Below are 27,076 nucleotides of genomic sequence, written 5' to 3' on the forward strand. Positions count from 1 at the left end.
GTAGACTGCGTAATGTGCACGAGACCACAAATGGTGGCACTTCTTGATTTTCGTGCAAGCGCAAGGCTCGCTATGTGTTTGCCATTTGGCATACCAGTCTGCACCAAGCTGGGCGTGATCGGCGCATATGACAATTTGGTGAGTGAGGGCTATTTTCAGTGGTGCATCTTGATTTTTGTGTAAGCGCAAGGCTCACTACGTGTTGGCAGACCCATCTGCACCAAACTGGGCGGTGTCAGCGCAGCAAGGTTGTGCCCTTGGAGATGGGCTTGGCAGAGTGAGATTTTGGAATGATGGGTGGGGATAAATTCATGAGGTCTGTGGACATAAGTCGCACGTGGTTATCACCAGGTCAGATTGTATTTAATCACGTCTTTTGTCACGTCAAGTGACAATGTCATTGCACCTCACTTAAAGGAAATGAATGAAACAAGCCACTTTGGTTGGAATAAAGAAGAAGTCAACCATCACTGCAGCCCTCCACCAGTCGGGGCTTTATGGCAGAGTGGCCCGACGGAAGCCTCTCCGCAGTGCAATTGCGTGTTTTTCAGCTGCAGGGACAGGATGACTGATTGCAATCGAAGGAAAGATGAATGCGGCCAAGTACAGGGATGTCCTGGAGGAAAACCTTCTCCAGAGTGCTCAGGACCTCAGACTGGACCGAAGGTTCACCTTCAAACAAGACAGTGACCCTAAGCACACGGCTAAAATATGGAAGGAGTGGCTTCAGAACAACTCCGTGACTGTTCTTGAATGGCCCAGCCAGAGCCCTGACTTAAACCCAATTCAGCATCTCTGGAGAGACCTGAAAATGCCTGTCAACCTTCACCATCCAACCTGACAGAACTGGAGAGGAACTGCAAGGCAGAATGGTAGAGGATCCCCAAATCCAGGTGTGAAAAACTTGTTGCATCATTCCCAAAAAGACTCATGGCTGTATTAGCTCAAAAGGGTCCTTCTACTAAATACTGACCAAAGGATCTGAACACTTACGGCTGTGTGATATTTGAGTTTTTCTTTTTTAATAAATCTTCAAAAATTTCAACAATTCAGTTTTTTTTCTCTCAATATGGGGTGCTGTGAATACATTGAAGGGGGGGAATCAATAGCAAATAGTTGCAAGATAACAAAGAGTGAAAAATTTAAGGGGGTCTGAATACTTTCCGGACGGCACTTTGGTCATTTTAAGGGGGAGGTGGTGACGTAGCAGCAAAAAAAAAGGGAATGGCAATATCCCATTAGAGTGTTTGCCTCACAGTTCTGAGGAGTGGGTTTCAATCCCCGGCCCCGCCTGTGTGGAGTTTGCTTGTTCTCCCCGTGCCTGCGTGGGTTTTCTCCGGGCACTCCAGTTTCCTCCCACATCCCAAAAACATGCATTAATTGGAGACTCTAAATTGCCCGTAGGTGTGACTGTGAGTGCAAATGGTTGTTTGTTTGTATGTGCCCTGCGATTGGCTGGCAACCAGTTCAGAGTATACCCCGCCTCCTGCCCGATGACAGCTGGGATAGGCTCCAGCACGCCCGCGACCCTAGTGAGGATAAGCGGCTCAGAAAATGGATGGATGGATGAATACTTTCCGTACCCACTGTGTGTGTGTGTGTGTGTGTGTGTCTATATATATATATATATATCCATCCATCCATTTTCTGAGCCGCTTCTCCTCACTAGGGTCGCGGGCGTGCTGGAGCCTATCCTAGCTATCATTGGGCAGGAGGCGGGATACACCCTGAACTGGTTGCCACCCAATCGCAGGGCACATACAAACAAACAACCATTCGCACTCACAGTCACACCTAGTGCCTGTATGGGTTTTCTCCGGGTACTCCAGTTTCCTCCCACATCCCAAAAACATGCACAGTAGGTTAATTGAAGACTCTAAATTGCCCATAGGTGTGGATAGCCCAAAGATAGCTGGGATAAATGGTAAATGGACTGCACTTACATAGCGCTTTATCTATACCATCACAGTGCCCAAAGCGCTTTACAAAGCCTCACATTCACCCATTCACACACCAATGAGGAGCTGCTGCCATACAACGCGCTGCTAGGCCCACTGGGAGCAAATTAGGGTTCAGTTTCTCACCCAAGGACAATTTGACATGCGGACAGTCGGAGTCGGGATTGGAACCAGCTACCCATCAGTCGCCGGACGACGCGCTGTACCTACTGAGCCACAGCCACCCCAATAGGATAGGCTCCGGTACGCCCGCGACCCTCGTGAGGATAAGCAGTATGGAAAATGAATGAATGAATCTATATACATACTGTAAGTACTGTATATTAGACAGGGCTGCAAGAAAACTTATGTGGCAGCAAAGTTGAGTCACGAGACGAGTTTGCATATTTTCATCATCTAATTCGCTCATCGTCAGCCTCACAGTTCTGAGGACCCGGGTTCAATCCCCGACCCCGCCTGTGTGGAGTTTGCATGTTCTCCCCGTGCCTGCGTGGGTTTTCTCCGGGAACTCCGGTTTCCTCCCACATCCCAAAACATGCATTAATTGGAGACTCTAAATTACCCGTAGGTGTGACTGTGAGTGCGAATGGTTGTTTGTTTGTATGTGCCCTGCGATTGGCTGGCAACCAGTTCAGGGTGTACCCCGCCTCCTGCCCGATGACAGCTGGGATAGGCTCCAGCACGCCCGTGACCCTAGTGAGGAGAAGCGGCTCAGAAAATGGATGGATGGGTAATTCGCTCATATTTTATTTATTTTTTTCAGTGTTTTCTTTGCCACACGTAACCAAAAAATGTGGTGTTTGTTTGGTGGGTTGCAACAGATAAATGGCATTACTTTTCATTTCAGTGGAGAAAGTTGTCTTGAGATTCAAGTGTTTTGAGTTACGAGCGTGGACAGGAAGGGATGTCAAGGCACTCCTTTAGTTGTCATCCAATACTTTTCACTAATGTATAAATATTTTCTATATTTGTGTATATTTTTGTGACTCTCCGCTTGTGAGACAGTTAAGGATATGAAAATGTGACTGAAATTATTCAGTTCATAAAGCCTTGACATTATTTCCTATGAGGATGGATGCTGGTCTTTTTGAGTAATTTAGTTTGTCTTAGCTCATCTTTGCAGCTACTTTGAGTCACAATCAGCAGGTGCAACAAAATGTCATACTCCTTCCAGACCAGAGATGTTTAAATCCTCCCTTACTAAAATTAGCAATAATATAGCATGTAAAAAATAAAAATAACATGAACTGTGTATGTGTGTATGGGGAAAAAACAGTAGGGATTTTATGACGGGAAAGGGAAACACGACCATAAAGGAGAAAACAAGTGCGCATCCAAATACGCCAGTGGAACATGTTGGACTGGCTGCGGAAAACCAGACGGCAGCACCGCAGCCTCGCCTCATATGATCTACCCCCCCGACCTCAAGATGCTTTTATGTGGTGTTATTGTAGCATTTGTTTCTCTTGTTGTTTTCCCAGCTTGGAAAGTCTCCCGGCCTTGTGGTCAGGGGCCGCACTTTGACCATCCTGATAGTTAGTTCCTGTAATTTGACTCAGTAAAAAAACACATTTAGACTTTGAGTGAGAGCACAGTGTGAGTCATCTGTGAAGCTAATTTCAGTATTATTACTATAGCTGGTGTAAAAATATAGCTGGTGTAAAAATAAATAATATTATTAGAGACTAAAGCTAGAAAAATATGGCTGTGAAGTCCATAAAAGTGGCGATTAAGTGCTCAGTATTATATAGTGACAGCGACAATATTACAGTGGTACCTTGACGTATGATTGAATTTGTTCTGTGATCAATCTCGTAACGCAATTTACTCGTATACTATATTGCCAAAAGTATTCGCTCACCTGCCTTCACTCACATATGAATTTAAGTGACATCGCATTCCTAATCCATCCATCCATCCATTTTCTGTACCGCTTATCCTCACTAGGGTCGTGGGCGCGCTGGAGCCGATCCCAGCTATCTCTCAGGGCGAGAGGCGGGGGACACCCTGAAGTGGTCACCAGCCAATCGCAGCATTCCTAATCCATAGGGTTCAATATGATGTCAGTTCACACTTTGCAGCTGTAATAGCTTCAACTCTTCCGGGGAGGCTGTCCAAAAGGTTTAGGATTGTGTTTAGGGGGATTTTTGACCATTCTTCCAGAAGTGCATTTGTGAGGTCACACACTGATGTTGGACGAGAAGGCCTGGCTCTCAGTCTCCGCTCTAATTCATCCCAAAGGTGTTCTATCGAGTTGAGGTCAGGACTCAGTGCAGGCCAGTCAAGTTCATCCACACCAGACTCTTTCTTCCATGTCTTTTCCTTGCTTTGTGCACTGGTGCACAGCCATGTTAGAAATGGAAGAACTGTCCCCACAAATTTGGGAGTATGAAATGGTCAAAAATTTTGGCTCCTTACTTCAGGTGAAAGGAACTGTGAAGTATTAAGCATACCAAAAGCTTTCGGACAATTCATTGCTCCTACCTTTGTGGGAACAGTTTGGGGATTGGGGATTCGTGTTCCAACATGTATGTCAAAGCAGTTTTCCCCATTGAAATGAATTGAAATGCCATTAATTCGTTCCAGACCCCCCAAAACACATAAATGTACAGTATGTTGGTATGTTTTTACTCATTCACTACCAGCCGTTTTAGAGAATTTTGACTGATCTTTCAAGGCCCACAGAATATTGTGTTCTGTGACAATATAAGCACAGGACCTGCCAAAACAAAGTAACCTCTTCTTTCACCAGAAAAAAAGTTTGTTTGTAGCTTTTTCCATTCTTTAGTAATCAGCAGTAGAACATGGGTTAAAAGCAGAGCAAATTAGCTTTTTCTGAAAAGAAACATGACAAGCAGAACAGTGACTTTGACACTAATATTTTTGCTTTTATGACACAGGGTCCGACATTGAGCCTTTTTGAGTGGTTGCCTGACAGCCAAGTTGTGGTGGCCCTGTCAGAACTTGTACTGGCCCTGTATATTCATGATATAATATGTTAAGTTTTCGTGATTATTTTGTATTTTGTGTCTTTATACTGTATTATTTAAGCCCCTTTAAGGAATTATTAGTACAATTGCATTCATGGCGATGACTCTGTACTAACCTCTCTAAAATCAAGGCATTGCAAAAGCACCAATTAATAATGCTATAATAAAAGAATAAATCAATTCCAAATGTATTCAAATATTTACTATGCATTGACATTCCAACAATGTAAAGTAAATATGCTTTTTCAACATGTTCAATAGTTACATCTCTTACAATAGTAATGCTATACTGTATATAATGTGAGTGTTCGTGTGCCATATTCACGTTTGTATTTGCATTGTTGGTCAAAGGGTTCCATAATTGCAAGCTGATGACAAACGGAGATGCCCCACCTTTTTTTTTGTTCCCAGCTGAAGAAATTGGGTAGGGTGGTTGTGTTTAAAATGGATTTTGTCACTTTGGGGTTTTAAGTGGTGTTGTCTTTGTTGCGACGTCATACAAATTCAACATACCAGCTCGTTGGAGTTGTTGGTGTTGGATGGCCGCGTCCATCTGGCTTGAATCCAAAATGTTCCCACATCGTCGCAGTGGCATGAGACTTTGGAACTAATTCCATTTATGCCGCTCAATTTTCTGTAACTGCAGCTACCGGCTCGCCGTCAGAAAACAGGTTTGTGTACTTGAGCGCCCGTATTGTGCGCGCGCACACACACACGGCCAATCAGACAGAAGGTCCCTGCTCTTCACCATCTCTGATTGGTTTAGAGACCACGATGAAGCCCATCATGTGTCTGCTTTCAAGTCACAAAAGTGTTTTTTTTTTTCTTCCTCAAATGACTGGGCATGTGTACGTACCCCGTTTATTTATTTTTTGCTGCAACATCCAGAAATTAGGGTGCATATGCGACCAAATTAGTGGCACTCTAAATCCTCTCTCGTCCCCCCCAAAAAAATCATACGCCGGATTTCCAGCACCACGCCAGAGTACTAAGCCATGCGGCTAAAGTAGACTTTACACCGATCTCATTGGCTCCATCGGTATTGGCCGATAATTAGCATTTTATCCTGATCGGCTTTGTCATAATTCACCGATCCCGCAAAAGACATTTACTCTGCGTCGCCATCGTGTACAGTATATTTGAATCCAAAAGCTGGTTTATTTTTAGCCTTGTCGCGTGTCTTTTGACGTGGTATTGTAAATATCTGACCGCCAATAAAGTTATTTAAAAAAAAAAAACATGTCAGCAATGTGGGACAGACAACGCGTAATGCCTGGATCAGACTACAAGACAAATTTGGTATTTCACGTGTCAGACGACTGCAATAAAACCTTGTGTTCCAATACCACCGCATCCCATCTTTTACGATCACTGGGCTTTATCTTGTCAACTTAAACGCGAATAGACACACACGTTACCATGGCGACGACAACAACAATGGATCGCGTAGCGTGTATTTTAAGAACAAAATGGGGAAAAACGTGCGGTGCTGGTCACCGGTGCTCGGGAGAGGACGTTCATTTAAGGATTGCTTGAGGTATGTTCACGTACTTTTAATACGATACGGCTCGCAAGCAGGCAACAAAACGTTATGTAGCCTAGCGTTCTGTCGATTCATGCTTGAAGGTTTCGGTGTGTGTGAAGTAATTTAATTACAATAAAGTAATTTAATTACAGTAAGGTAGCACCCATTATTTCTGTCATGTTGTAATGTTGATTTGACCTGACTGATTAGGATACATGACCTGACGAGAGAATACTTTTGAAGATACTCAGTATACAGTACACCAGTATATGAACAAGTCATTTAAATAGACACATTGCTTCATCTTTTGATCGGATCGGTGATCGTTTTTTTAAACTCGCTGATCGTAATTGGTCCAAAAATCATGATCGTGTAAAGCCTAGTCTAAAGACGCAGATTGATAGTACTTTATGCATCCCTGCTAATTTTTGTGCGTGTCAGACACGGCGGGACGCACATCAAATGAGATTCCTGGGTCAATAAACAGCTTAAAGCATGCTCAGGGAGGGCGGCAGGTTTAACATTCTACGGGGTGCAAAGTATGAGCTGCTGTATGTGGCTAGCGACATTAGCTTCGGCTATCATCTTGAGGGTAACGTGAATGTGTGCCCATTTATGCAGTTTCTCCTTACATCATCACGATATCCTGTCTTGGATGGGATGTTTCGGTGCTAAAAGAATTTCAGACCAACACTGAAAATGCAGTTTTGGGCTATTTTCGGCAGGCGAAATTTTTCAGTGACTTAGAAATTGTCATGAACATGGTTAGGGCGACGGCGAGGAACGCAAGGCAAGAACATGGTGGACCCAATTGCAGGGAAGCAAGGCAGGAGTGCGGGAATCTCAAAATAATAATATTTAATCACAATGATAAAACAACAGGCGACTATGACATGGCAAGACATGTGACAACGACAATGAACCGACAAGGACTGAAAGAACCCAGGGAACTAAATACAAACAAATTGACGAGACAACGAGGAACACCTGGACAAGACACGAGTGGCTGGAGAGAGCTGATTGGTCGACACAAAATAGACGAGAACAGGTGGACACAACAACCTAATGAGCACACGACAAACATGGAACACAGGAAAACATGGAACAAAACTAAACACAACCCAAACCCAAAACACAGACCATGACAGTACCCCCCTCTAAAGGAACGGATCCCAGACGTTCCCCAAACAACAACCAAAAAGTCATCAACCCAGGGTGGGCGGAAGGGGGCCTGGAGGAGGGTACAGAGTCCACCCCTCAGGTCAGTCTGGTGGCCATCCAGGCCACCCGAGGTGAGGTGCTTGGCTGAGCGGTTCAGGAGGTCGTCCAGGACGCCAAGCACCAGGGTCTTTACAGGGCCATTCAGGCGGACAGCCACAGTTCCGAACCCAATGGTAATGCAGGGGCCAGGCAATAGGGTTGGGTGGCGGCCGCTGGACGAGCGGCGCCGGAGCGTGGTCGGGTGGCGGCCGCTGGACGAGCGCCGCCGGAGCGTGGTCGGGACGAGCGCCGCCGGAGCGTGGTCGGGTGGCGGCCGCTGGACGAGCGCCACCGGAGCAGGGTCGGGTGGCGGCCGCTGGACGAGCGCCGCCGGAGCAGGGTCGGGTGGCGGCCGCTGGACGAGCGCCGCCGGAGCAGGGTCGGGTGGCGGCCGCTGGACGAGCGCCGCCGGAGCAAGGACGGGTGGCGGCCGCTGGACGAGCGCCGCCGGAGCAAGGACGGGTGGCGGCCGCTGGACGAGCGCCGTTGGAGCAAGGACGGGTGGCGGCCGCTGGACGCGCGCCGCCGGAACATGGTCGGATGGCGGCCGCTGGACGCGCGCCGCCGGAGCAAGGACGGGTGGCGGCCGCTGGACGCGCGCCGCCGGAGCAAGGACGGGTGGCGGCCGCTGGACGAGCGCCGCCGGAGCAGGGTCGGGTGGCGGCCGCTGGACGCGCGCCGCCGGAGCAAGGACGGGTGGCGGCCGCTGGACGAGCGCCGCCGGAGCAAGGGTCGGGTGGCGGCCGCTGGACGAGCGCCGCTGGAGCAGGGTCGGGTGGCGGCCGCTGGACGAGCGCCGCCGGAGCAGGGTCGGGTGGCGGCCGCTGGACGAGCGCCGCCGGAGCAAGGACGGGTGGCGGCCGCTGGACGAGCGCCGCCGGAGCAGGGACGGGTGGCGGCCGCTGGACGAGCGCCGCCGGAGCAAGGACGGGTGGCGGCCGCTGGACGAGCGCCGCCGGAGCAAGGACGGGTGGCGGCCGCTGGACGAGCGCCGCCGGAGCAAGGACGGGTGGCGGCCGCTGGACGAGCGCCGCCGGAGCAAGGACGGGTGGCGGCCGCTGGACGAGCGCCGCCGGAGCAAGGACGGGTGGCGGCCGCTGGACGAGCGCCGCCGGAGCAAGGACGGGTGGCGGCCGCTGGACGAGCGCCGCCGGAGCAAGGACGGGTGGCGGCCGCTGGACGAGCGCCGCCGGAGCAAGGACGGGTGGCGGCCGCTGGACGAGCGCCGCCGGAGCAAGGACGGGTGGCGGCCGCTGGACGAGCGCCGCCGGAGCAAGGATGGGTGGCGGCCGCTGGTGCGGGAGCCTGGCGCAGCTGCAGAGGAGCCGGAACGGGAGCCTGGCGCAGCTGCCGATTAGCCGGAACGGGAGCTGCAGTCGCTTCCTCAGCCTGCCGCCATTGAGGTGTGGGAGTAGAGGGTACGGGAGTGGAAGAGTGCACAAGGTCTCGGGAAGGTGAACTAGGAAAAATGGCTGGTACTGAACATGGCTTGGGGGCAGGTTTGACTAGACGTGACTTAATTGGAGCCGTGGAACAACGTGTGGGAACAGGTGAAAAATCAAGTGATTTGTGAACAGGGGGGAAAAAACGAGGGGGCAAAATTTGACCTTTATTGGGCGCCTCCGTTGGCCACCACGCGGCGGTCCCGGGTAGATGGCCAAACGGGTGCCCAAGAAAAGGTCCGAGGGAAAGGATTTGGACTCACTGGGGTTGGAAACGTGGAAACGTGACAAAAACTGACGAGGACGGCATAAACTAGGAAAGGAACCAGAAAAATCTAAATCTGTGTCAGAGTCAGAATCCGACAGGAGGTTAACTAAATCAGGGCCATCTTCACAATCAGAAAAATCTGAATCTAAAGAAACATGTGGATGTACAATAGTAGGGCATGGTGAATAACTAGGACAAGTGGGGGGACCCGAGGAAAAGGACAGAAAAGACTGAATGATAGGGCTTACTGGAGGAGGGTAGGTATGGATGGCAGGCTGAGGACGGTGGGAGGCAGTTTGGTGGCGTCCAGGGTGACGCCATGTTCTTCCCGCTGGGTCCTGTTCTGGTCGGTTCATTCTGTCATGAACATGGTTAGGGCGACGGCGAGGAACGCAAGGCAAGAACATGGTGGACCCAATTGCAGGGAAGCAGGGAGGCAAGGCAGGAGTGCGGGAATCTCAAAATAATAATATTTAATCACAATGATAAAACAACAGGCGACTATGACAAAAAACAACTGCCGACTATGACAAAAACAACTGGCGACTATGACAAAAACAACTGGCGACTATGACATGGCAAGACATGTGACGACAATGAACCGACAAGGACTGAAAGAACCCAGGGAACTAAATACAAACAAATTGACGAGACAACGAGGAACACCTGGACAAGACACGAGTGGCTGGAGAGAGCTGATTGGTCGACACAAAATAGACGAGAACAGGTGGACACAACAACCTAATGAGCACACGACAAACATGGAACACAGGAAAACATGGAACAAAACTAAACACAACCCAAACCCAAAACACAGACCATGACAGAAATTTGTACTGTGTCTATCCGTAGATGGTGGCCCGACATAGCGCCGTAGTGGCCCTAGGCCACCATTAATGTCAGACCCTGTGACACATCAAACTATGAAACAATGATAACAAGATTGAGAAACAGCTTAATAATGTATTCACAGATGTACAACTAAGAAGCATGCCATGACATAGAGCGGCATTGAGTGTTATGAGCTCTGGAGACAAAAAAGTAGTGCTTGTCACAGAAAAGAGCCCGAGGATGTTGACCAGATTGAATCTCCCCACCCGGGCCGCCTTCTCGACATGGCTGCAGTTGATTTAGCCGGCGCCATTAGGGAATTATAGATATTGATTACAGGGCCGGGTGGAATGTTTGTCAATGAGAATGAGTGGATGGGCTTTATTTGGAGGCTTGTCTTTTGGACGAATGAATGAAGCCTCAAAGTGGAATATAGATCCACTGTTTGGTCGATGTAATCATCTCCAACAGGCAAGTTAACTTTTCACCAGCGTCTTTGTGGCTAAGCGCAATATCAAGAGGTGGATTAAGTCGGGTAAATCCCGAGTGAAGGTCCAGATACCAAATCACAGCCGACTACTGGAGTAAAAAAATATCTCACACAATTTAGTAAACAGGCGGCACGGTGATCAACTGATTAACACATCTGCCTCAAAGTTCTGAGGATCTGGGTTCAAATCGGGCCTCGCCTGTGCGGAGTTTGCATGTTCTCCCCATGCCTGCGTGGGTTTTCCCCAGGTACTCCGGTTTCCTCCCATAGCCCAAAAACATGCATGGTAGGGTAATTGAGAACTCTAAATTGCCCGTAGGTGCGAATGTGAGTGTGAATGGTTGTTTGTTTGTATGTGCCCTGCGATTGGCCGTCGACCAGTTCAGGGTGTACCCCGCCTCTCGCCCGAAGATAGCTGGGATAGGCTCCAGCACGCGCGTGACCTTAGTGAGGAGAAGCGGTATGGAAAATGAATAAATTTAGTAAACAACTGTGTCTGACTTCACTTACGAGTGCCCCAACTCAAAAATGTTAATGAATTAACTTTATTTCGTTCTGTGTCCAAGCTCTTAATTCAATTTATTTGTATATAAAATCAATTTTCTCCCACTGAAATGATTTGAGGGCGGCAGAGTGGCGACTGATTAGCACAGCCCCCTCACAGTTCTGAGGACCCGGATTAAAATCCGGCCTTGCCTGTGTGGAGTTTGCGTGTTCTCCCCGTGCCTGCATGGGTTTTCTCTGGGTACTCTGGTTTCCTCCCACATCCTAAAAACATGCATTAATTGAACACTATAAATTGCCGGTAGCTGTGAATGTGAGTGCGAAGGGTTGTTTGTTTATATGTGCCCTGCGATTGGCTGGCAACCAGTTCAGGGTGTACCCCGCCTCTCGCCTGAAAATAGCTGGGATAGGCTCCAACATGCCCGCTTGAGGATAAGCGGTGTAGAAAATTGATGGATGGAAGGATATTATTATTTGAAATGCCATGACTCCATTCCAGCCCCCTAGAAAACACCACCATTTTTTATTAAGCTTCTAATAAAGAAAAATAACACCATATTGTATAAAACATGATTTAAAAAATAATGAAAGGGAATGTAAATAAATGAACTTTTTATAAAGTGTATTAACTCTACATATTGTATTGGTGTATTGGATGTGTGCCTTTAAAGGGGGTGCCCTAGTGAGTGATGTCAGAAGCTGAAGTTGGGTTTGTCTGCGTGTGAGCATCTGGGCATGAGTTGTGGCCTACAGCAGCTCCTTGCGAGTGTTCTCATTTTATATTTGTGTATTTGACAGTCAATAAACGGTTGATAGCTCATGGGCGGCTGTGGTTCTCCTTGTCCGCATGCGAGGCCATGACAGTGCCTTAATTATTTCTTTCACTTCAAGAGCAACAGCTGTCTGAAGCTCACTCGTAACTAAAATTTTGTCTCGCAACACAAAATCAACCAAGTGATGGCTTGTAACTTGATAAATCTGTCAATTGGGGCACTCGTAGGTCAAGGTACCACCGTATGTCTCCTGTAAAGTTCTGATGCAGGCAAGTGAACTTTGGAGCTGTTTAGGTCTACAGAGTTTCTTCTAATTTTTACTTTATCCTCCTCATACCTCCTGTTGGCTCCTTGGGGTTTAGTTTGTCAGGTTGCAAGGCTGAGATCATTTTCATCTAGGCTTCCCTTGCATTGTCTCCTCATGACTCATTTAAAGCTCCGATTCTTCCCTTTAATTAGACGGTTGGTCACGCTCTCAGGCCCTGCCGGCTCATTGATCTGCTCGCTGTTAATCTTCTTAATAGCTTCCACACACACACAAAGCGGTGGGGGATTTGAGCCCAAATGGCATGACTGAGACAGACTTGACACACCAATTTTAGGACCTTGGTACTTGCTTGGCTAAAACTAACGAAAGACTCAACTTGTCTTTAACTTGGTAATCATGAGACTTGACTTTGACTACTACGAGGTGTGTCCGAATTGCTTTTGGTATGTACAACATGCCACACTAACCCTACCCTAATATTGATGGTTATTGGTTATTCATTTAATTAAGTTGACAATACAGTCATACAGAATACAGAGTTTGAGACCATTAAAAAATTTGATTGTGAATGTGTTAGTAAAACTAACTAAGGCATGTATATATGGTGAGTGGAAAAGTATATGAATTGATTTATGAAAATAATGACTTTCTCGAAATTTAGTGGGGACTCGACTTGCTTGATTTTTTTGCCACAGTAACTTTGGAATTGCTTGAAACTTGAAGATTGACTGAACACCGAAAAAACGTGACCAAACGAGACTTAAATGGACAATCACGGAAAAAATACATTTGCCAACTCAAAACCACAAACCAAGTGATTGACTCTCACACAGGGTGGAACAGGAAAACCTGCAGCCCCTTATGTTCTTATTGGGAAAGAATGCTTTGAGGTGCCACTTACTGAACTGTATTATTTTTTATTAGGGATGTCCTGATCCGACCCCGATTTTCGATCACGTGATTTTCAGCTGATCGAGATCGGGTGAAAAAGATCGCTTTTATCCATTTTCTGACATTTTAAAAGTTACAAAGTACATAATAATCCAAAGGTACAAAGATCTTCCCAAATGGAACAGCAATACATACATGCAAATCAGTCGCCTTTCAGCGAAATTCGCCGCTTTGAACTCTACATAGGCCATTTCTGTGAATCATATAGATCCAATTAGTTTTTCCGGGGGGGAAGCTGAAAGCTAGATCCATTCCACACATCCACCAGCCACACACAGATTTTTTAATATTACTCCGCGGCGGACTAATATGCGAGCGCATCGGCCTGAGGTTCCGCCTGTGCGCTCGAGTTGACGAGACCAGAAAAAAACACTTCCACTTCTTCTGCTGTTAAGAAGTAATGGTACTTTTATTCCGTTACAATTATCTAAATGTCTCTTGGTACTTTTATTTATCAATTATAGCTTATTTATCAACTATTTCGTGCGCGAGACTACGACTTCGACTTCCGCATTGGCCGCTGTTTGCTCCAATCCAATTTAAGCACTAGTGACGTTTAAGTCTAGTTCACCAATCAAACGAAACAAGAAAGTCACATGACCTCACACAACGTCTTCTATTGGGCTTCCCGGGCATAGGTAGGGTTGGGCATCGAGAATCGAGAACCGATTGGAACAGGGACTAAGATTGCGGTTCTACCGGAATCGTTAAAATTTTAAAATTTCGGTTCCCAATTTCGATGCCTAGTCGCGAAAACCAAACAAAGAAGCGGCGAAAACCAACGAAGAAGAACGGGTATGAAGACGTGGTCGTGCCCAACGGCGGCAGCGGAGCACAAAAGTGTGTCTTAACTTTGTTAAAATGATTGACCAGTCGCCTCAGTGCAACTCGTGGAATAAGATTATATTGTGCAAAGGAGGCTTTCATGATGTGTAGCGTCTGACACGTTCCGAGCCTCAGCCTACACCGCGCGGAGCTTCAGTGAAGTCAACTTTCAGTCAGTTGGCTGAGTGAAACAAGAAAACACGTCTATGCCAACATTGAGACAGCTAACAAAGTAAACGGTTGCTTGCACTTTTGCACTGATGGTTTTTAGCGTTTATTTTAGTCTTCAAACAAACGTAAGAGCTGATGACAGAAAAAAAAGCTTAACATTAAGCGAAAAGTTCACCATAGCAACTTTACAGTCACAATGAATTGGGACAAAATTCATATAAACGTCTCACAGTGTCACCAACACTAACCTTGTGCCTCATCGGTGGGTAAAGAAAGGAATCAACTTTTTATACCATTCGGTTCCATGCATTAAAAAATAAATAAATCATCGGTGTGAAGTTGCTCATCAGATCAGCCCGTGTCGTATTTGTTGCACTGGTCATCTACCTCACAGTTCTGAGTACCGGGGTTCAAATCCCAGCCTCGCCTGTATGGAGTTTGCATGTTCTCCCGTGCCTGCGTGAGTTTTCTCCGGGCACTCCGGTTCCCTTCCACATCCCAAAAACATGCGTGGTAGATTGATTGAAGACTATAAATTGCCCATAGGTGTGAATGTGAGTGCAAATGGTTGTTTGTTTATATGTGCCCTGCGATTGGCTGAGGACTAGTTCAGGGTGTACCCCGCCACTCGCCCGAAGATAGCTGGGATAGGCTCCAGCACGCCCGTGACCCTTGTGAGGATAAAGCGGCACAGAAAATGGATGGATGGATATATATGTGTCTGTGTGTGTGTATGTCTCTTTAATGCATTGTCGAGGTATTGGCAGAAGACTCGGACTCTGGTGCGAAAAAAAATGTGATCAGGACATCCCTATTTTTATTGAACCACAAAAAAACATGGCAGAATTGTTTAGGAAGCTATAGCTATATTATAATAATACAAAGAGAGGTAACGGATGAGAAAAAGAGAGATTGTGGATAATTGAGAGGCTTTTTTTCAATGATTGCCCCATTCAATTACTCCACTTATGTATTTTGGCAAGAGAGACTCTCCACGTTTGGCTTTTTAACCACAGGTACTCATGAAATTAAAGAGCAAATAATATGTAGTTAAGTATTATTGTAAAACAATATATGTATATATGTACATTCATTTCTTAGAGACAAAGGATACCCTTTCTCCCATGTGACAGATTTATGTCCGTTGTATTTTTCAGCATTGTATTCCCAACTTCACCCTGAACAAAAGCGAACACTCTGCTCTTTCTGCACAGCAGTAATAACGGCCTCATTGTCCGCACTCGGCAATGCTCCCATTTACAGAACAGGGGGTGGGGGGCAAATTTACGAGTGTAAACGCGTCAAAATGTGGTCTACCAGAGCCATGATGAAGTCGTAATCAAGTTGTTTGCTATTTTCAAAATGCCTTATATAACTTCGGTCAGTGAGTCCACTGATTGAATAAATTAATTATGAACTGACCAACTTACTAACTTCCTGATTGACTAACCAACTCACTTACTGTATTAACTGACATATTAACCAACGGGCTTACCTACTGACTGAATGACTTACTACCTGGCTGGCTAGCTAACTAATTGATTGACTAACAAACTGGCTGACTAAGTTACTCACTTAAACACTCCCTGAATAACTGACTGACTGACTGACTTACTCACTCACTCAATGACTTATTAACTGACTCACAGACTGACTGTTTCACTGACTGAATGACTTCATAACTGATTCACTGAATACATAACTAACTGGCTGACTGACTCTGACATTAACTAAATGACGTACGAATTGTCTAACTGACTAACTAACTCAGCGACCAAACTAATTCTAAACTTACTGACTTAGTGGATGGCCAACTGACTCAACTGACTAACTGATTGACTAACTAACTACCTGACTGATTCACTGACTGAGTAACTCACTCACTGATTGACTGCGTAACTGACTTACTAAACGGAGTAAACTCTAGCGATTGGCCGACTGACTAGACTGCCTAAATTACCAACTGACTGTCTGCCTTACAAAACTGACTCACTGACTAAGTAGGTGCCAGACTGACTAATTCCCTCACCCACCTAATCAATCAGTCAGTAACTGACTAATAGAACTAACTGACTAATTAACTACCTAACTGAGTGGCTGACTGAATAATTGACCAACTCACTCTCTGACTAGTGAGTAAACAAACCTGTCGCTGCAAAAAAAATAATAATAATCTGTCCAATGTCATTTTAATCTGTGTGAGCATTTTCTGCCACAGGGAGTCTGCTTGCTTCCCATCCACGTGTTTATCTCCTGTCCTTTCTGTGCCGTAATCCATTGATGGATAAAGAAGCTTCAAAAGCGCTGCTGTAGCTTTCTGCTAGCTCACCTTCTCTCTCTCTCTCACACACACACACACACAAACACATGCGCACACACACGTATTCTGATTAGTGTCATGGTGATTCACAGACACATGAATTGGCTGGGAAAAGCTGGACCTGCATTGTGGTAAGAAGCTGAAATATTTGATGTGATTTACAACTGGTGAGTGAGTGATGAATGTAGATGTAAATAAGGACGAATAAAGTGTCACATGGCGAATTCCACACACAAAGTGTGACTTTGTCTTCTCTACTGGGCATTTTTTTTGCAGGCGCACTAACTTGCAATGGAATCCAAAGTATGCCACACTCTCCTTTTGCCCCTAGTTTTTGTGAAGTCAAATGTGCAGCGTGTGTTTGGCATATGGGATAAGCTTTTATTGTGGAGGGATGGCTCCAGTGTCATCTTTTTTACTGCGCCAGTTGTTGTGCTGGAGAAGCTGTCATCATTTGACCATGTGTTTATTATTGTACTACATCATACTGAGGGCTGTTCCTAATATTGTGGTTAGCGGTCTATCCTCATTACCCTAATTTAAAGCCCTAACCCTGGCTCTGAAACCCTACTATGCAACTGTAACCCTGGCTCAAAACCCAAATTTAAAATCGTAGCCCTTTATTAAAACAATCATTTGAAATCATGAGCCTGGCTTGAAACCTAAACCTAACCCTAAATTTTAATCACACATCCTATTTTAAAATCATAATTTAAAACTGTCACACTGGCTTGATACCCTAATTTGAAATCTTAACCCTGGTTCGAAACCCTAATATGAAATCCAAACCCAAGTTCGAACACAAAATCTTAAAACTCAAACTCTGGCCTCGAAACCCAAATTAAAAAAAATTACCCTTGCTTTGAAACCCTAATACGAAACCCTAATCCTGGCTCAAAATCCAAATTTTGAACCCCGACCCTGTCTTGAAACCCTAATTTGAAACCCTAACCCTGCCTTGAAAACCTAATTTAAAACCCTAACTCATGCTCAAAACCCGAATTTGAAACCCAGGCTTGAAGCTGTTATTTGAAAGGATAATTTGAAATGAATTCTTGGAAATGAAATCATTTCAAAAAAAGACTGCACAGCTGACTTTGTGGTGTAACTTTCATTTATGTTTAATTTTGTGTGTACTAGGGCTTGGGCATAATAATCCGTTCATTGACCTTTAAGCATTGATTGTTTAAAAGGAATCCCTTATTAATTGTTTTTGTTTTTGTTTTGTCAGTGCCGGGGAACCTGGGCTGCTTCCGAGATAGCGGGGACCCCCCCACCTTGTCCGGGCCCACCGAGACCTCCAACAAGCTAACTATCCAGACCTGCATCAGCTTCTGCAGGAAGCAGAGATACAAGGTCAGCCCTGCGTTGAAACCTCATCTGATGCACAAATCGGGCTTCAAAGCCTCACCAAGACATGCAACCCTAACCCAGGCTTCACACCTTGGTTTGATACAGTAACTTGAAACTTTAACCCTGCGTTGGAACGTTATCTTGAAACCCTACCCAAGGCTTCAAACAATAATCTGAAATCCTAACTTGAAACCCTAAATGTATCTTAAAACCACAAACCAGGCTTCAAGCCCTAACTTTATACCCCAACTGTGTGTTTAAACCGTAATTTGGGAACTCTAAACTTGGATTCAAACCCTGATTTAAAACCGTAACCCAGGTTTGATCATTTAAATTGATACCCTAATTTGAAACCCTAACCCAGGCTTGAAACCCTAATCCTCACTTGAAACCCTAAATTGAAGCCCTCACCCCTTCTAACCTAATTTGACACCTCAACCCAGGCTTGGTACTGTAAATTAAAACCCTAACCTTTCTTGAAACCCTAACTCAGGTTTGAAAACTTTAAAAAACTTTGAAATTGAAAAATGTAAAAGCACAACCCTAGTTTGAAACTCTAAACCTGACTTTGAAACGCTAACCCAGTCTTGAAAACATAACTCTAGTTTGAAACCCAAAAGCTAACTTCACCTCCTAATTTGAAACCCTAACTTTAAACCCAAAACTTATCTTGATTCCCTAGTTTGACACCCTAACCCAGGCTTGAAACGCTAGATTGAATCCCTAACCCTGTTTTCAGACCCTGGCACAGGCTGGAAGACCTAATTTAAAACCTTAATCCTTGTTTAAAACCCTAAATCTGACTTTGAAACACTAACCCAGTCTTGAAATTTAGTGTGGCAAGCCTATTTTGACAAAGTAAGAAGCAGAAAGTACAGATATCTGTTTTCAAATGTAGGAAGTGAACGTGAAAAGACATCAGAGAAATTAATACTCAAATATAGTCACGATACCTGTAAAATCTACCAAGGATAGGAACATAGTATTTGTACTTCCGACCACTGGTGGCCATTGTGTTGCCCGCTGTTTCGCTTTCACCTTTTCTGTCGAGCTTCCTGTTGAGAGGGCGAGCGACGTGTGACGAATGGCGGCTGCAATCAGGCTTGAGAGCTGGAAAGGAGCAGGAATTAGCCCGTCGGGCACCACCACCACTTTCTCCTCCTCTTCCTCCTCCACATCTCCAATGTGCTGCGCTCATCTCCCCCTCTGGCTTATCTTTGTGCGCGCCGCAAATTCTGCCAGGTGTTCATCTTGTGTCTTGGTAGATTTGCATCTGTGAGGATGACAGCAGCCAAACCCCCCCCCAAAATAAGAAAAAGTCATATAGTGATCCCCCCATTTACCCCTCCCACATGCTTTAAACACCTTTGAAGTTATTAAAGCACACTCTTTAAAGTATTCCTTAGTGCCAATTCTCACTATCAGGAAATGGGCGACTATCGTATAACATCAATGAAATGAAGACTCTTCACTCACACAGTTCTCCAAATAAGAGGTACAGTGTGTTTGCCTCAAGCAGTTTATTTGTCACCCCCAGTTGAAGTTCACCATAAAAGTAACACTTAAAACAAAGAAAATTTAACACTGTGTATTTATTATTATTAAAAATATTCAACCAAACCATATTTTAAAAAAAGTCCACTAGCTTCATGCTAACATATAATATGAAATACCATAGATGGGCTAATAGTAATAAGCATAGATGACATCGTAATTATAAACCTTCAAAGAACTGCTAATTTAAAAGCTCTTTCACACTGGACTTGGCAAAGCGTCTTGACGCACTCGACTTTCCCATTCATCGGATAAAAAAATGTTCTATTCAGGAGTTTTGATGCGCTGACATCAAAAAGCTCCTCCAATGGGAGAGAGGGTGGTGGAGTGATTTCTGAGTGCTATTTTGGCAGAGTGGTACTGTAAACGGCAAGGGGGAAATGGAGGAAGGCATAATAATTGTGGTGTCCCATTATCCCGAACTTTGGGCCACTAAAAAAATAATATGCCGAGACGTCTCTTCAGCAGACTTTCAAACTCCCTTACAAAGCTCAATGCTCAGCCTGAAATACACCTCAAAGCGCTATTCCTGGAACGACAAAGCTCACAAACGAGTTTAACTCTGAGACACTGCCATAAAATTAGCATGGGATATTCCATCCATCCATCCATTTTCTGAGCCGCTTATCCTCACTAGTGTCGCGGGAGTTCTGGAGCCCATCCCAGCTATCATCGGGCAGGAGGCAGGGTACACCCTGAACTGGTTGCCAGCCAATCGCAGGGCACATACCAAAAAAAACAACTATTCGCACTCACATTCACACCTACGGGCAATTTAGAGTTGTCAATTAACCTACCATGCATGTTTTTGGGATGTGGGAGGAAACCGGAGTGCCCGGAGAAAATCCACGCAGGCACGGGGAGAACAAGCAAACTCCACACAGGCGGGAGCGGGGATTGAAACCCACTCCTCAGAACTGTGAGGCAAACGCTCTAATGGGATATTGGCATTCCCTTTTTTTTTGCTGCTGCGTCACCTCCTCCCCCTTAAAATGAGCAAAGTTATGGCTTTCTTTTCCAACAATGACGAATATATATTACCAAGTTGCGGTCCACTCAGCGGGGAAAGCCTCCTGACTTCCTTCTAGGCTTTTACATTACCACTTCCAAATATGGAATTACTTAACCCCCGTTTTCATCGTCTTTGCACTTTGACGAGAGGGCCTTTCACACTGGGCAACTGCAGTCTGAAAAGGCCTTTAACACGAAAGGAGCAGCAAAACAAACATACAATCGGAGCATACAACAATACATACATACGAGCCGTCAATTGGCCAATATTTGACTTGTGAGCAAAATTTGGAGATACGAGCCCTAGATGGTGGCAGCAAACTTAACTTAAAAAGCAGCAGTTTGGTGGATAGTGAACAATTCGTTAAATTACGAGGTTTCAAGCTGTTTGCCACTCCCAGTTGAAATTTACTGTCAAGCTCAACATAAAAAAAGAATTAGACGTTGTGTATTTTAAAAGAGATCACACAACTTTGCCGATGAAATGTCCGCTAGCTTAATGCTAACACAGACTGCAAAACGCCATCGACTGGCTAACGAAGAGCATCAATAATCCAAGTCTTATAACCCTTTTAGCAATGGATATTTGAACACAAACGGTGCAACAACACATATAGACAGACAATACTAACAGGCATATATTCTTTATCCTCTGTGAAAAATGATCAATATTATTGCAGCTGGCGGCACGGTGGAGGAGTGGTTAGAACGTCTGCCTCACAGTTCTGAGGACTGGGGTTCAAATCCCGGCCCCGCCTGTGTGGAGTTTGCATGTTCTCCCCATGCCTGTGTGGGTTTTCGCTGGGCACGCCGGTTTCCTCCCACATCCCATAAACATGCATGGTAGGTTAATTGAAGACTCTAAATTTCCCTTAGGTGTGAATGTGAGTGCGAATGGTTGTTTGTTTATGTGTGCCCTGCGATTGGTTGGCAACCAGTTCAGGGTGCACCCCGCCTCTTGCCCGATACACCAGATAGTTGGTATAGGCTCCAGCGCACCCGCGACCCTTGTGAGGATAAGCAGTTCAGAAAATGGATGGATGAATTATTGCAGCTTGTTGAGCAGTTGTGACCATATTCTTCATGTATATATATTATACTGGACCTTGGTGGCCAAGGCGTGCACACGAGAAATGGGTACAATGTGGGGCTGAAACAAATTAATGGCATTTCCATTCATTTCAATAGGGAAAGATGATTTATGACACAAGTGTTTTGATTTATGAGCATCATCACAGAATAAATTAAACTCGTAACTCAAGGCACCACTGTATTCACATGCATTGTTTCTGCTCTCTTAGCATGTTGCAGCACAACTTTGTACTGCACTGAAGGAGCACAAGTTTAAATTCGGACTTGCTTTTATAAAAACCTATATGAAAAATATTGCTTAATAGTCCGCAATAAAGGAAGAACGACCGATGAACCGCGATATAGCGGGGGTTCACTGTATGCCCCTTTCATCCTTCTAGTAAAAAAAGCCGTGTCCTTATAGCCCAGTGCCAGCAACTGCTATTCCATAGCCCACAAGTGTTCCCCGAACAATCACAAGGCCATAAATTCCTCGTCCATGAGCGGAGGCGTTGGGCGAGTGGGAAAGCACGGCGTGCGTACCTTCACTAGTGGGACTTAAACCATCACACAATAGCTTCCCTTTGATGGCGGGACAATAGCACTTTTGAGTGTGATGACTTGTGACGTTTTCACATTCCTTCGGTCCCATTTTATTCTCCACGGTAATGTGAGTTACAGCATCTGGTAATGACGAGGCGGGAAGAAAAGGCTTGTATTTCACACTACTTGATATGCAAATGGTAAAAAGAAGCAATTGCACTTGAACTGACAACACTGGGGACCTTTTTTATGTAAGACTTAATCATATCCGGCATGAATAATGGCAATAATTATTAGCATTCCCACCAGTGAATTTATATTTACAAAGTTTCTCACGCAACAAATATCTATCGAATAGGATAGTTTGTTTGTTAGACTGAGAAATTAAACATATGTCCAGTCACTGATGGTGTAGTGCTACACTCGCCTGACTTTGGTGTGGGCAGCATGGGTTTAGTTCCCACTTTGTGGCGGTGTGAATGTGAGTGCGAATGGTTGTCTGTGTCTATATGTGCGCTGTAACTGACTCGCGACCAGTTCAGGGTGTAGTCCACCTTTCGCCCGAAGTTGAGATAGGCTGCAGCGCCCTGCGACCCTAAACAGAATAAGTGGTCTTGAGAATGGATGGATGGAACATATGTCCATAAAAATGTCTCAGATGTTTATGAAAACATACATTAGGGTTAATTGATGACCCTAAATTGTCTTAGATGTTTATGAAAACTGTTAGGCTTATTGAAGACTAAATCATGTTGGATATTAGAAAAACATGCAGATGCGTGGTTTAGTAAAGACTACATCAAAAACACGTACACTAGGTTAAGTGAAGACTTAATTTCTTCCAGTGTTTCTAAAAATGTACTTTAACTTTAGTTAAGACTAAATTAAAGTGGGTGTTTATTTTTCAATGAAGTCTCTAATAAAAAGTCTTTAAATTGACGTGGATGTTTACAAAATTAGGTTCAGTGAACGATATAAATCATGCGTATGTTAAATTTACTGAAGTATGTAAAATTGTCCTTGATGTTTACAAAAACACATTCATGTTTGTTGAAAACTCAAATTTGTCTTGGACATTTAGGCATCTCATACACTGCGCGATGTGGTCGAACCCGATTTGACTAGAACATTGAGTGATTGGATATATGGACGCCCTTAACAGCAAGCCTGTATAAGTGTTAAATTATGCACATACAGTATATTGTACTTTATCACATTTATTAAACCATAAAAAGATAGGTCAATAGTTAAGGAAGAAGCGTGTTGCTAAAGAGAGTGGATGTGGCCGAGAGTAAAACCGAGTGTGTGGCTTTTTTAAAATAGTCTCACTCTCTGCTGTTCATTTGAACGTACCCAGCTCGGTACGTACCGTGTGTACATTTTGGCCACAAGCTTCGCTTTTTCATCCACATGCACATTAGAAATTATTAATATAGTTATGTAGTCGTATAAAACACTGTCTTTGATGTTTTATATTCTGTATTTATATGGCTTTGGGGCAGCGCTGCGGCTATTCTCTCTTGCTCGCTTAAAACCTGGAAATGTAGTTTTAGCATGAGTGAAAGCTTATGTGTGTTTTGATGGGCTGTAATCTGCGACAGTGTGCACCGGGCGATTGGTAAAACCAGTGGCTGACTGAAACCACGCACACAGTTCAGTCAGGTTCAGCCATGACACTCGGTGTGCGGTAGCCATAAAGGCATACGTTAGGTTCATGGAAGAGTCCAATGAAAACTCGTACGTTCGGTTCGTTGAAGTCTCTAAATCGTCCTTGACGTTTACAAAAACGTTTGTTGAAGACTAAATTTGCTTTAACGCTTACAAAGACTAAAGTATTTCCTTGAAACACGATTGTTTCAGTAAAGCATTTGTTTGAATGTATAAATACAGTGACGCTGAAATGGATCTTGAAAGTCCTTGAATGGTAGGTGATTACATTTAAGCTTATTTTGTGTTGCAGCTGGCAGGCATGGAGTCGGGGTACGCTTGTTTTTGCGGCAACGAAGTGGACCTTGATTACCACGGCGAAGCTCCCAGCAAGGAGTGTAACCACGTTTGTTTCGGCGACCACACGCAGCCGTGTGGAGGAGACGGCTGGGTCATCATCTTCGACAGTACGTCGCCGAGCCGCGCTAAACGGTTGAAGTCGATGTATCAGTTGTTCTTTCCATTTTCAATTGAAAATCAAAAAGTAAAAAATTAGTGGTTATTTTGTTATGTATTTTTTACTCTAACTAAACTAAAATCTAAAATGAAAAATTCCTGGATTTTTTACGTTTCAATTTTAGGCTCAGATTAATAATACAAAATGAATGATAGACGGATTGTTCGAGTTTGTTGCTTTTTTTTCTGTATCAATTTTTCGCAGCTCGGGTGGGTTCCTGTGGAGGGAATTACTCTTCCCCATCCGGAGTCATCTACTCCCCGGACTTTCCAGACAAATACGGAGCTGGTCGCGTTTGCTACTGGACGGTGCAGGTGCCTGGATCCTCTGCCATCCTCTTCAACTTCACCTTCTTCGACATCACAGATCAGACGGATATGGTGGAGCTGCTGAACGGTTACACCAATGAGGTGGTGGCTCGCTTCGACTGGCGTAGCCCGCCCCGCCAGCTGGTCAATGTCACCGGAGACTTTGTCATACTCTACTTCTACTCGGACCGTACCAACCAGGCGCAAGGGTTTGCGCTGATCTACCAAGGTAAGGGTTCACATTCTCTTATGGAAGCACAGTTGCTTGTTCTAAAATTGATAGATTATACAAAAATGTATACCAAAAACACATACGTTAGGTTCATCGATGGCTCTAAATAGTCTTTGATGTTTACGAAAACTTGTACATTAGCTTCATTGAAGACTAAACCATCTTGGATACTTATGAATACAGATATGTTAACGATTACTACTACTTCACCTTTTTTTTTTTTTTAACTCATCCCTGATGTTGACAAAACACATTGTCTTTGTTTACATAAAACATAGTAGGTACATTGAAGACTAAATTGTCAGAAACTAAATTCTCTTCTGTCTAGGAAGACATATTTTGGATTTGTCAAATACTCTAAATTGTCATTGACGTTTATAAAAAAACGCACATTTGGTTGCTTGAAGACAAATTTTTTTATAGATCACCCAAAAACACATACATGAAATTGTCTTTAATGTTCACGGAAATATTTACATTAGGTTGGTTGAAGACTAAATATTCTTTGGATGCTTATGAAAATATACAAAATTATTATGTAAGTTTTGCAAAAACTTGATACTATACTGTCTTTCGATGTTTATGAAAACACGAACATTAGGTTGAAGACTAAATTGTCTTCAATGTTACAAAAATGTGTTTTAGGTTCACTGAAGTCTAAATTATCCACAAGGTATAGAAAAAGACACGTTAGGTTCTTTGAAGACACTTAGTCGTCGTTGATATTTACAAAAACATGTCTGAAGACTTAATTGTTAGTGGTTGTGAATGCTAATGTGTGTAGCTTTGTCACTCCTGTGATTGACAGCTAATCACTCCAGGCATCGCCATGTTGCCTTTTATTTGAGGCTCCAACCAACGAGTGCCACATTTGCATGATGAGGTTTTGCTTTGCAAAAAAAATAAAAAATGTTTCGCTTTTCCATTAGTCCTCGGGGCCAACGCCGCATTTGGAAGTCATATTTGACTTCTCCTCTCTGAACTTTCTTTTCTTATGCAGCAGCCCCCGCATCGCCGGCCTTTTTTTATGAATGCCGCCCACGTTCGGTAACATTGCAACTCTGATTGCATGGCCGCGCGGAGAACAAAAAGCCTGCGGAAAAGTTGATGACCTCACCACAAGTGAAAGATGTCAGCGAGACATCTGGCTAGACGGACGTTAGATTTTAATTCAAAATGACAATGACTATCATTAAAATGCAACAAACACATCCAGATATGGTGACTGTGAAAACATGACCTCCACCAAGGCTGAAACATTTGTCGCCCATAAGTAAGATGACCATGTGGGATCTTAATAGGATGGTTTGTCTGTCTGTTTGTCTGTCGGATGGAATTTTTTTAAATGTTCAACAACAAAAAAAAACATCTCAATGATTCCCAAGAGTTATGGGAGAATATTATATGGACTGACAAGATCAAAGTTGAGCTTTTTGGAAGGTGTGTGTCTCATTACATCTGGCGTAAATGTAGCATAGCATTTCAGAAAAATAACATCCTACCAACAGTCAAACATGGTGGTGGTAGTGTGATGGTCTTGGACTGCTTTTCTCCTTCAGGACCTGGACAACTTGATGGAACCATGAATTCTGCTCTTTAACAGAAAATCCTGAAGGAGAATGTTCAGCCATCAGTTTGTGAGCTCAACCAGAAGCGCACTTGGATTCTGCAGCAGGATAACGATCCAAAACACACCAGAAAGTCAACCTCTGAATGACTTAAAAATAAATAAATAAATAAAGGTGCGGCACGGTGGGCGACTGGTTAGAGCGTCAGCCTCACAGTTCTGAGGACCAGGGTTCAATCTCCGGCCCCGCCTGTGTGGAGTTTGCATGTTCTCCCCGTGCCTGCGTGGGTTTTCTCCGGGCACTCCGGTTTCCTCCCACATCCCAAAAACATGCATGAATTGGAGACTCTAAGTTGCCCGTTGGTGTGAAAGTGAGTGCGAATGGTTGTTTGTTTGTATGTGCCCTGCGATTGGCTGGCAACCAGTTCAGGGTGTACCCCGCCTCCTGCCCAATGGTAGCTGGGATAGGCTCCAGCACGCCCGTGACCCTAGTGAGGAGAAGTGGCTCAGAAAATGGATGGATGGATGGATGGATGGATAAATACAGGTTTCGGAGTGACCTAGTCCAGACTTGAATCCGATTGAAATGGAGTGGCATGACCTTAAAAAGGCCGTGATGCTCAAAAACCGTCCATTTTGCTGAATTCAAACAATTCTGGAAGGAAGAGTGGGCCAAAATATCCCCACAAAGATGTGA

At 44.6% G+C, this 27,076-nt stretch overlaps 1 protein-coding gene across 5 annotated transcripts in view; it reads left to right on the forward strand.

Annotated features, from left to right (window-relative positions):
• The window catches only part of kremen1 (kringle containing transmembrane protein 1), a 124,127-nt gene that overhangs the window by 77,266 nt on the left and 19,785 nt on the right, over positions 1-27,076 (forward strand). For all 5 annotated transcript variants that reach the window (XM_061769135.1, XM_061769136.1, XM_061769139.1 and 2 more), the window contains exons 4-6: positions 17,808-17,932; positions 24,069-24,222; positions 24,477-24,809. In XM_061769135.1, the coding sequence (XP_061625119.1) occupies positions 17,808-17,932; positions 24,069-24,222; positions 24,477-24,809 (612 nt within the window). The remainder of the gene's footprint in view (positions 1-17,807; positions 17,933-24,068; positions 24,223-24,476; positions 24,810-27,076) is intronic.

This window comes from Phyllopteryx taeniolatus, chromosome 3 (genome assembly GCF_024500385.1).
Source record: "Phyllopteryx taeniolatus isolate TA_2022b chromosome 3, UOR_Ptae_1.2, whole genome shotgun sequence".
Taxonomy (NCBI): Eukaryota; Metazoa; Chordata; class Actinopteri; order Syngnathiformes; family Syngnathidae; genus Phyllopteryx; species Phyllopteryx taeniolatus.